The 12033-nt window shown below is 29.5% G+C and overlaps 2 protein-coding genes across 2 annotated transcripts; one reads left to right on the forward strand and one right to left on the reverse strand.

Moving 5' to 3' along the window:
* Positions 1 to 270: 270 nt before the first annotated feature.
* Positions 271 to 5931, forward strand: LOC127120414 (CBS domain-containing protein CBSX1, chloroplastic). Its single transcript, XM_051050837.1, has 8 exons — positions 271 to 626; positions 1864 to 1951; positions 2084 to 2148; positions 3633 to 3681; positions 3880 to 3935; positions 5151 to 5266; positions 5419 to 5476; positions 5595 to 5931. Exons 1-8 carry the CDS (start codon positions 456 to 458, stop codon positions 5667 to 5669), a joined length of 678 nt encoding a protein of 225 aa, XP_050906794.1. The 5' UTR covers positions 271 to 455; the 3' UTR covers positions 5670 to 5931.
* Positions 5932 to 8405: 2474 nt separating this feature from the next.
* On the reverse strand, positions 8406 to 9466 carry LOC127120415 (ethylene-responsive transcription factor RAP2-10). The gene has a single exon (XM_051050838.1). The coding sequence runs from the start codon at positions 9269 to 9271 to the stop codon at positions 8720 to 8722; it is 552 nt and encodes a 183-aa protein (XP_050906795.1). The 5' UTR covers positions 9272 to 9466; the 3' UTR covers positions 8406 to 8719.
* Positions 9467 to 12033: the final 2567 nt, after the last annotated feature.

Genomic DNA, 12033 nt, shown 5'->3' on the forward strand with positions numbered 1-12033 from the left:
TCTACCACGTTCCTAACACTAACCATTCGACAAATACACTCATTAAATCACTAGCATCTATTAGATTTCTTGAGCTAAACGCAAACTTAGGGTTGCTAGGCTCCCATGAGTTTGTGGGTGGGGAGGATATTAAAGATATGTTGATTAAACTTTAATTTAAATATGTTTTATCTATAAAAATTGTTTGATGATATAAAAAATCATTTAAAACGAAAATGAAGTTCCTATCTTTAGATTTTATTATCTTTTTACCAAATATATACAAGAAATGAAGTGGAAAAAGAGTGAGTCGGTTAACTGCCTTGAGTTTCTTGTTCTGTTATCACTGAACGACACGGAAAAGTGGAGTGAGCTAGCAACAATATCTCCACAGATTACACACTTTTCCCAACACACTCAAACTCAAAACCTCCAAAACCCCTTTCGATTCTTCTTCCACCTCCCAAATTACTATTATGGACTCGCTCACTCTCCCTTTCCCCACACTTCCCTCCGCCACTCACCGCCCAATTTTCAATCCACGCGCCGCTTTCGGTTTCCGCTGCTTCCACACCTCAGCTCATCTTCCAACGCTTCGTGGCTCGCCGCTCTTTTCCGCCAACACACTCACCGCTAATTCCGTTCCGGTATGTATTCAATCACCGTTCACCAGCCTAGGTTTTTATATACGTACCTATGAATTTCATGTGGTTGATGATTTTGGAGTTTTATATGCATTATTTTGATTGGATTTAATCTTCAACAGTTTTATGCTGAGCAATTTCTAGGAAAATTGTGAAATTAAAGAAACTTTATTATATTGTTGTTTATTGAGGATGTAAAGTGTTTGTGCCAAAATGGTTGAAATGCTGCACCTTGCAAGTTGCAACTCCTTTAATTGTCTTCATATTTGGTAATTCTATTGATTGATTGTTGAGACTTTGAGTTATTTATTTGCTTCCCATTGTGAAATGCACTTGAACCGAACTGAAAATAACCAAATTGTTGACCTATGTTATGAAAAACTGAATTGGCGAGTGAGACATGGTTCAGCAAGGGATGGAAAAGAATGAGTGATGACATAGAAGTGATATGGTTAGACATGGAGTGTATGATGTTAAGGTTAATTCGGTCAATGTGTGCTATACACTCCAGTTAGGGTTATAATTAGGATCTATTTCCATGTGGTGAATTTATCAGCACCACACTATTACTGTTTATACACCCCCACCGTTTCTTTCCTCAGGTTTTTCTTATCTTTTCAATCAGTTCAGACATTGACTGCATTTATACAAACATGAGTGTCATAAGGAGCTGTGCGTAAGTCATTCTTAAACTCCAGTTCAGCAGTGCACCAAGCTTCAAAATCAGTTCAGTTTGGTTCTCATAAATTTAAAATAGTTAGGATCTGTTCATCAAAACTATTTCTTGAGTTTAGTTTCGTTCTCTGTATGAACTGAACCATGGCCAGGCTTAGCTTTAAGTAGCATTTGAGCTTATAAGTATCATTTTTCCTCATTTCCACCTCATGATTTTAATTGATTTTTTTTAAATATCAGTTAAAATAAATTTTTAGGTCATTTTATATTTATATGTTCAACAGCTAATTTTACCAAATACTTCAAAGTCAATCTACTAGCTTATTCACCATATGCTACTCTTTACCAAAACAAAGCCTTAGTCTGTGAGGACTGACAGATAGTCAGAAAACATTGTCAATTTGTATATACCCACTTCAAATAGCCGGGAGTCTTTCCTATTTGGGTAGCCAAATCAAGAATAGTTTGATTTCTTCTTATTGTTTATATTTTGGGTCCAGTGCTGTCATGTGTTAAATGCATTAACTCTAGTTTGACATATCATGTGTTTTAACATAATCTGCAGCCAAAAAATGGTGTATACACTGTCGGTGACTTCATGACAAAGAAAGATGAATTACAAGTAGTCAAGCCCACAACAACTGTGGATGAAGGTATAATTTATACCTAGTTGAAGTCTCATTCCATGACAATTTAATCTTTTCTGCCCTTTTTTTCATAATAGTTTGTTTGTTGGTGGATGTGGGATTCTATGTTTAAATTTCTAACATGTTATTTTGCAACAGCTTTGGACTCTCTTGTTGAACACAGAATAACTGGTTTTCCCGTGATTGATGATAACTGGAAGCTAGTGAGTTATGCCTTCCCATTTCCACTTTTGCACTTATTTGCTGATATGCTTATGTCTCTATTAATGTCCATAAAATACAATTTATGACTTATACATGAAATATGGTTAAGGCCACAAACAAGGGTTAAGTTGATGTTGGACCTGTTATGCTGGTGTGAGCGTCTTACTTTAGAGTGCCTAACTTTTTCCTCACTCAAAATCTGGTGTCTTCTAGTTTATTCCTTCATTGTCAAAACACCTAACTAATTATGGGGCTTTGGATTTTTAACAAAGGAGAATTTTCAAGACATTCTAATTCTGATATCAGAATAATGATACCATTTTAAGAAACCGTCAATGCGAAAAAGAAAAACAAAACTTCATTATGGTGTCACTGGCTAAAACTTTGTTGAAGCTGATTTTAATGAATCTGAAGAGTCTCTATGTATAGTTCTTGTTTTATTAACTATAGTATTTATTTGACACAATAATTAAGAGGACTCCCTTAAAAGGAAAACAAACAAATATAGTTTAGAAGCAAAATCTGTGGCGGGAGCCTCTTACATTAGACTGCCCAACTTTTTCCTCATTCAAAATCTGGTGTCCTCTATTTCATTCCTTTTTTTGTCAAATTACCTGCCTAACCATGTGGCTTTGGAATTTTAAAAGGAAGTGTTGATGGCTGAAATTCAGTTGAATCTGATTTTACTGTATCAGAGGATTTGCTACATACTTCTTGTTTTCTTAACTATTATACTTATTTGACACAATAATAAATTACGATCTATACTCCCTTAAAAGGAAAACAAGAAATCAATTCAATAAATATAGTTTAGAGGCAACATTCTAACAATTGAATCTGATAACTATTTATTTATTTATTTTGTATGACAAATTTTAAAAGGATTTTTTTAAGAGCTTCTAATACTGATTTGAGAAAAAAGACACAATTTTAAGAAACTGTTTCTGATTTGAGAAAAAAGACACAATTTTAAGAAACTGTCAACGTAAAAAAAAAAACAGACAAAACTTCATTATGGAAGTGTTGATGGCTGAAATTCAGTTGAATCTGAGTTTAATGTATCAGACGATTTGCTATATACTTCTTGTTTTATTAACTATTGTACTTAATTTACACGATAATAAATTACGATCTATACTCCCTTAAAAGGAAAACTAGAAATCAATTCAACCAATATAGTTTAGAATCTGATAGTTGTTAATATCTCCCTCCTGCTAACAATTGAATCTGGTAATTGTTATATTATTTTTTTCCTGTGCCATGGATTGAACTCATGACTTACAACTCCTTTAATCCTTAGCTCAACTAATTCAAATCAGTTGAGCTACCCCTCTCACCCACTGATAACAATGTCCTTTTATTTGCTTATAGCTTAGTTTGTAGTATTCTTCATTGGTATAAACAAATTTGATGCGATTAATTAACCACAATTTTGCAGGATTGTCATCAAAATTATTTCTGAATTGTTCTTTATCCTCTGCAGGTTGGTGTTGTTTCTGATTATGACTTGTTAGCACTGGACTCTATTTCAGGTATAACTTGATCTTTTTCTAAAAACAACTGATCTTCTCTCACTCATTACAAGCTTGATTTTCACCACATTCAAAAACTTATAACATTTGCATTTCAGAGTGAGGATATACTATGAACTTTGTTTTGGCATTTTTAATCTGTTTCTATTCTCAAGTTGGGATTCTAAGCTGAAATAAAATGTCCAATGCTCGTTTCAGGTCATGGGAAAACAGATAACAGCAGCTTGTTTCCCGAAGTTGACAGTACCTGGAAAGTATGTTAAAGCTTCTTTCACTTCCAGTTAATTCATATTTATTGGTATTGTATTTTTATATTTATAGACTTTGACGCATATCCACATTAAGGAACCAAAACTTTGTGCTGTTAATACTTAATATCACCCAACATGCGGAGTCTTGCAGGAAATATTCCAGTTCACAACTCTGTCACAGTAATCTCTCTCCCTTCTAAAACATATTATAAACAAGTCCGGTCCAGTGTATGTATATCTTTTTAATGCTTTTTTTTAAACAACCAATGTTAATGTTATTAGCACTCCTTATCTCTTCCATCCCAACCACCAAATCAACTTTATTTCCCCCTTTTTTATGTATATTATATGAATTCTGGTTTAATTAAAACACCTTTTTAAAATAGAAGGAAAATTAAGATGCATGTTGTGCAAATCTTTCACAATAGTTGCCCTTTGGCTGTTCATTAAGGCTAGAAATGTTTTTTATTTTTAAAACAAATTTTAGGCTAAGAGGATAGTGTTTCAATCCAAATTGATGAAAGTGTCCGTCCCTTAATAAACCTTGTAGCAACTTTTCAATATCTATGTTAAGCTGACTGCTAAACATTTGCGTTTAAAAGTCCCACTTCATCAAAGTGGATGAGATATGATATTTATAAGTGGTGGACAGACCTCACCCTAGAGGTCGGTTGTATTGGATTGAGTTAGGTCCAATCCAAATTTTGATATGGTATTAGAACCTATTCAAAATCTATCAAGTTACTCGCAATCAGGCCACTTAGGTCATGCTCCAGCTGCCCGGTCATGGGCGTTAGGAACTTGTGTTATGAAGTCCGAGACAAATTATTTTAAACCTTCTACCACTGTTGCTTCTGTACGCATGTCACTTCTCCCCATGCTTGCCTCGTTTGCCTTATTTAATTTGGAAAAAATCTCAAACCCCATCTTCATTAACTATGGTTGGAAAGGAAAAACTGCATGCTTACCAAAGAAGAATGGATTTTGATATAATATAAAACATGCCATAGAGACACACACTACACGAACAAAGCCTCTTCTTTTTAAATGTTCATGTTCCATAGATGGTAGTATCCTCTTCCTTTTAAATGTTCATGTTCCATAGATGGTAGTGTTTGCATTAAGCTAGATGTTCTGCATTACGTAAATCTATTTACATGACTAGTAAGTAATACAAGGTCTTAAAGGTGAATTTGCTGATCTCACTGTGCTTTGCAGACTTTCAATGAGGTTCAGAGGCTACTGAGTAAGACCAACGGAAAGGTGATTGGTGAATTAATGACCACTGCCCCTATGGTTGTTCGTGAGACCACCAATCTTGAGGATGCTGCTAGGTTCTTCTATCCTTTTCCTTAGTGTCTGTTCATTTTAAAAACATGTTTTATTTTGATTTTCACTATTTAAACAAGGTCACTGTAACAAATTTGTCAAATCAGTTGGTTTTTATGCACCTCGTCGATGTTTTTTAACTGTCACTACACTTCAGATTGTTGCTGGAAACAAAGTTTCGACGCCTTCCAGTTGTAGATGCTGAGGGTAGATTGGTACAGAAAATTCTGTTCTTCATTTATCTTTGACTTTTTCTTCCTTGTTTTCATATTTGTAATGTTTGAAAACATGTTTGTAATGGTTAATGTTTTTTATTTTGAATGTGACATGAAGGTTGGGATTATCACAAGAGGAAATGTTGTAAGAGCTGCACTTCAAATGAAACGAGACAGCCAAAAGAAAGCATGATAGGATCTAGAAGATCAATCCAAAAATTTGTTGCTTGATTTAAAGCAGTGATTAAATTGAAGTGTTCACACAAGCTTTGCGCTTTGCTTGGATTAGAAGTAAAATTTTGGCTTAGGCATGTAAATGTTATATTATTATATTGTTTTGGTATCACACAGAATGTTTGTCATGGACAATATTTAGAAAGAAAAATCCCAATGTTCACATTTGACAAGGACCACCTTGGTGATAATGATGTTGAAATGTGAATTTGTTGTATTAATCATGTTCCACGGACTAAGGATAAACTCCAGACACAAATATCAACCAACATTAATCTTGCTTCTATTGACAACTTTATACTAATTAAATAAATAAAATCTTTCTAAATCTTTTATGTGGTTCAGCTGAAACGATGATAGCTCTTGCTTGGCCCATCACGTTTGAGACTAACATACTGGGGCCTGTTACTTTATATTCTAGTTTGTAAGATAAGATAATTAAGGGTCTTTTCCAAAATATTTTTTGTTTTGATTACAGATAAGAATGTAAGATATTTTTAATTTAAAATATTGTAACGCTAGATAGGATTATTCATTTTAATAATAGTTAGAATATTCCTTTTTTCATTTTTATTGGTTTGTTGACATTGCAAGTCTATTTGTATTTTTGTTAGCACACAAAAACAACAAATTTTAAAAATTAAAAAACCATCTTTTGGAAAAAAAAAGTTTGAATTGTTATAGAATTTTATGTAAGGATATTTTTTTTAAAGTTTAAAATTTAATATATTAAAATATAAATCTCAATCTCAAAAACCTTCTTTTCAAATAGTAGACCTTAAGGTTTATTCTTTGCATTCTCGTTTTTTTTAATACTTCGATTTTTGTAAAATGAGATAAAACTGATTTAATTTAGAGTATGGTAAAACAACTATGTCTATGCTTCCATGTCTATGCTTATTATACATATGCAACGTCCATAAAATTGATTTTGATTTTTTAAATCATAATATAATAATTTTATTGAAATTTATGTTCAATTTTATTTTATAAAAATATATTAATAAAATTATTTTTCACTCAACTCAATTTTAAGATTTGATATTAAATCAGATAAAGTTTTGTCTAGATACAAATTATCATAAATATTAAAAAATTAATTTTTAAAACATTTTTACTTGAAATATATTATTTCTATTTATTTCTATTTATTTTTCACTTTCTTAATATCTTCATTTTTTTCATATATTCTTTCTATAATTTTTTTATATATATCTTTAATAATTTTTATATTCTTTTTTTTCTCATCCATATTTCTTCATCTTATTTTTTTTCTTTCTTTTCTCTCTTCTTTTTTTCATACCCTCACTTCTTTTCTCTCTTCTTTTTTCCATACCCTCACTTCATCTTTTATATAATCAATTAGCTAAAAATAATTGTTATAACTCTAAAACCAAACACACGCCTGTTTCAATTAGGCTTGGATATACTTCATGTCAATTTATTTTTCGGTTCACCTTTAAAAAAAAATTCTTTGTTTGCTACCTAAATTTGACCATTCATGTCATTTTGGTACCTTTCATTTTAGAAAAAAAAACATCTTGATAAACGAGCTTTCGTTTCTTGTCTATTTCACCAAGTTTTCAATTTAACATTTGTCTTTTACCATATCCCCACCTTTCTGTAATTTTTTTTGTTCTATCTCTTTTGTCCGGTTCAATCACCCATGAATCTTTGATTAACTTTTCACTAATCACTGCTATTAATTAATTAAATAACACCACACTTACGTCAAGCTCGATGTAATCCACAGTACATACACCACTACCACTACCAAAAAAATTCATTAAAATCTCTAATCCTCCGCTAATGATGGATTAATCCTATTCCTTAGCTACAACATAGAAGGGCTCAAGATAGATAGATAATCCTATTATGGGATACAGCTCAGATCAAACTCAAACTCAAACAAATTTCTCTTGGTTAATTAATTAACCTTCACATGGAAACATATCTTTGTGTTAATTTTCTCTTCTTTTTATGTTTATTTTTTTACTATATAGTTTTCGATACAATTGTTGTATGTTACTATGAGATATTGACTAAAAACATAAATAATGTGTGACGACAAAACCGATTAAACCGACCCCATTCTCAATCGTTATCAAAACAGAAGAAAGCAGTGGACAGAGCATTTTCGTTACTGGCCCATTTCATTTTCATTTCTTTCCCCTTCACAAATATAATAATATTCAGAAATGGAAAATAGTGAAGAACCAGAAAAATACCTAACACTCCATCTTATCACTTTTTTTAGTACTTTAGTGGTTAGCATGGCTCACTCTCTCCTTTGCACCCAACTACTTAACAACATAGGCCATTCATGTCCTACTAATTTTTTTATTTCATTCAATATAGATGAGACTTTAAAATCTTGATCTACCATTCTTTTTTCTTTTTTTTCATTTTATGATAAGTCCCTACCCATTTATATAATTTTTTTTTCTCATCATTCTGAAAAGATTCACCTCACTCATTGAAACCCATCATGTTCCCAACTTCATTATTTCAAACGAAATTCTTTATAAATGAAAAAAAAAAAAATCAGAATCAAAAGAGAATATAAAAGAAGATAAGAAATTAATCAATATAGCCCAACAAAAGATAAAGGTAACAAAAGTGAAGGATAAAACCATTCCAAAGAAAGGAAAAAAAACATCAAAGAAACCTAAAGTTTCTCGTCACTACTACTAACTAATAATAATAATTATTACTATTATTAATTATTAATTAATTTACATTTAACATTTTAACAATGCCAAAATTTCTTCTGTAAAATCTTAATAAAAAAAAGTACCAAAGAGAATTAAAAAAAAAAGAAAAAAGAAAAGACAGAAACAGTACTCTAATCCACACCACCAACCAACCAAAGGCTTCATCAACAACATCATGACTTTTGCTTCAGCCGTCACATAACCTCCACGGCGCACGTTAGCAACAACCCCAAACGTGAAATTATAAAAAAAAAAAAGAAGAATCGCTTTTTTCGATTCTTCTTCTGCTTTTTCTTCAACTAACTTCCCACTCACAATCCGAATTCTCCGGTTCAGGAATCTTATTCAAATCAACCCGCTCCACTAAATCACCACCACCGCCACCAACCGCCACCGGAATCGGCATCACACGGTGGTTATGGTTATGGTTATGGTTATGATGATTATGATTATGATGATGTTGATGAAGCGTAGCTTGAAGAGCATCAACCCTAGCACCAACCTCAGTAGCTTTCTTCCTAATCGAAGCCGCCGACATATCACCACCACCACCAGCAGCAACAACGGCGGCGTTTTCACCAACCACTAGCTCCGGGAAATTAAGACGCGCAGACGGTCCCCGGAGATAGAAAACAGCGGTGTCGTAAGCTCTAGCGGCGGCGACAGGGGTAGAATAGGAACCTAACCAAATTCTTGAACGTTTATTCGGTTCTCGAATTTCCGCAACCCATTTTCCCCACTTTCTCATACGAATTCCTTTGTATCTTCTCTCACCTTCCACAACGACGCCGTTTCTCTTTCTAGCTCCCATGGTTTCTCTCTCTACTTTCACACCTTCACCTTCCATTGTTATTGTTCTGTCTCTAAAATTGTTTGTTAATGGGAGAGAGAGTGAATCTTCATGAAAACTGAAAAATCTAACGAGTAAAAGACACGGTTGAGTTTGTAGAGAGAGAAACTGAAGCTCTTATTATTATGCAACTCTCTCTCTCTATCTCTATCTCCCACTAAACTTTGTCATCTGGGTAAGCCTCCACGTTGGTTTGGTTTTTCTTTTAAACCCAAACTTTTTTATATTTTAATATAAATCAATTACCTATAAGATAATTACTCTTTTTTTATTTTTTTTATTATGGAAATTTAATTCACCGACAAACGCACTCTCAATTTTTTTCTATAAAAAACAAAATATCCTATTATCTATTAGTAATTTTTTACATTTCCATATTTCCCTTTGGTTCTTTGTATTTACTCCTAACGTTTGAAAATGAATACTACTACCATTTAAATGAATAGTTGGTTTTGAGATGATAAAGAAAATTATTTTAAAATGAGTCAAATAATCTAAGTTGAACGGTAAGTCAAAATTTGAAAATTATGTTTAGACAGAAAAATTATAAATTATAAATTTAATTTAAAATTAATTCTACCTATAAATAACTATCAAAATATATGCATTAAAATTATATTTATCCATTTATATTCTGAGTACGAATCTAATCTTAAAAATATAATCTTAAATTTTTTAAAAATAATACTATCATTCATCGTGATCCTTATCATTTTAAAGAACTTATTTATTTATTTTTAAAAAAAAAGAAAGAATTTATTAATTATATTTATCCATAGAAGACACTATAAATTAAATTTTTTGAATAATTGAAATATATAATTAATATGTCAAAGTTATTTAATCTTTTTATTGATTATTTTCTCTGTTTATAATATATTTAATTATTTTATGGGTAATGCTAACTTTTGTGCCTCCTAAAATACAAGTTAAGAAAATCACTCATAAAAAATTTATATTGAAAAAACAATTAAAAGTTAATTTTATATTTTTATTAAAATCAATACATAATTTTCAAAAGAACATTTCTTCATTTGGTCCTTAACTTATGTTCTTAGGACACACAAATTAGCGTTACCCTTATTTTATATCTAATTAAAACGAATAATTAATACAAAATTGTATTTTCGTCTAAAAAGTCTGGACAAAATAACTGGCGTGGGAATATAGACATTTTAATTTTTAATAAAAGGTATTTAAAAATATTATTATTTTCCTTAAAATACAAATGAATTAATCAAATATAAAAAATTCTCATTGAACATTGTACATTCAACTTTTAAAAAAAAAATCATGTTTGTCATTTTCTTTTTAAAAGTTTATTTGGTATTCTTCTCAATTTGCTTACTAAAAGTTTACAAAATCGAATGTATATTTATAATGTTTTTGATTCGTAAAATAATAGATAATAAATAAAACAATCCAAAACAATGTTGAATGGTACAAAATAACTTTTGTATTCTACTGTGTCATTGTACGTGAATTTTCATTTGATGTGAAACAGAGAGAGGTATTTTAAAAAAATATAAAAAAATAATATTTTGAGTATTTAACAAATACTTATTTTAAACAAAAAGTTATCATATGACTTTGTCGAACAAAAATTCTCTTCTTTTCAACTTAACCCTAAGTAAAAGAATTGTCATGTATTAAAAGTTTTAAAAACTCAACACATCCTTAAAGATTTGTTTAAACAATATAATATATTTATAAATTTTAAAGATTAATAGACAATAAAATTAATAAATTTTCAAAATTTACTACAATCTTTTAAGAAGTAACTTCATTTAATATAAAATTTTATAATCTTAATTATAATTTTTTTTTTCATTCTATTTTAATAGTTTTATGAAATTAATCCCCTAACTTTAACTAAATTATTGAACGAATTTTATTATTTTAAATATTTTTGTTTTTTTCCACATATTTTTACATTTAAAATTTATATAATGTATCAAATTTAAATGACGTGCCATTAATAAAATATGAAAAAATTACTTAATTGAAACATTTGTGAAGTTTTCTGAAAAAAAAAATTACTAAAAAATAAACATGTTATCAATTATGTAAAAATATAAATAAAAAGAAAATCAGTGAACCTTTAAAAAAAAGGTATATAAGTGAAATGGAATTAAACGAGCACATATAAGTATATAACTATAACAAAAGGACCAAATATTTTTGAATTTAAACGAAGTTATAAGTTCATAAATAATCTAAAATAGAAGATAAAAAATATAATTAAATCTAATATATATTCATACCAAAGTTAATGTAGATTACAGTACATAAAAAATTATTTTAAAAAAGCATAATCATAATATAATAATACTAATAATAAACATTATTTATATTTAATTAAATTAAAGAAAATTTGTGTAGTTGACCATATATTGCTTAATACATTTTTAATGACAACAAATTTAGCTAAAATAATTGTTAAATCTTAAGTTTATAATATCATGTTGGTGGAGTTGATCTACTAAAAACTTCTAATTCCACAATAAAACTAATTTTTATTATAAATTATTTCATAAAATTATTCTTACAAATCAATAAATATATATATATATATATATATATATATATATATATATATATATATATATATATATATATATATATATATATATATATATATATATATATATATATATATATATATATATATATTCCCACCATCGCTATTATAAATAAAATCATCTTAAATCTTAATTACTATTATAAGTAAAAGTTATTAATTTTAAAACTAATTAATC

The sequence above is a fragment of the Lathyrus oleraceus genome, chromosome 2 (genome assembly GCF_024323335.1).
Source record: "Lathyrus oleraceus cultivar Zhongwan6 chromosome 2, CAAS_Psat_ZW6_1.0, whole genome shotgun sequence".
Classification (NCBI taxonomy): Eukaryota; Viridiplantae; Streptophyta; class Magnoliopsida; order Fabales; family Fabaceae; genus Lathyrus; species Lathyrus oleraceus.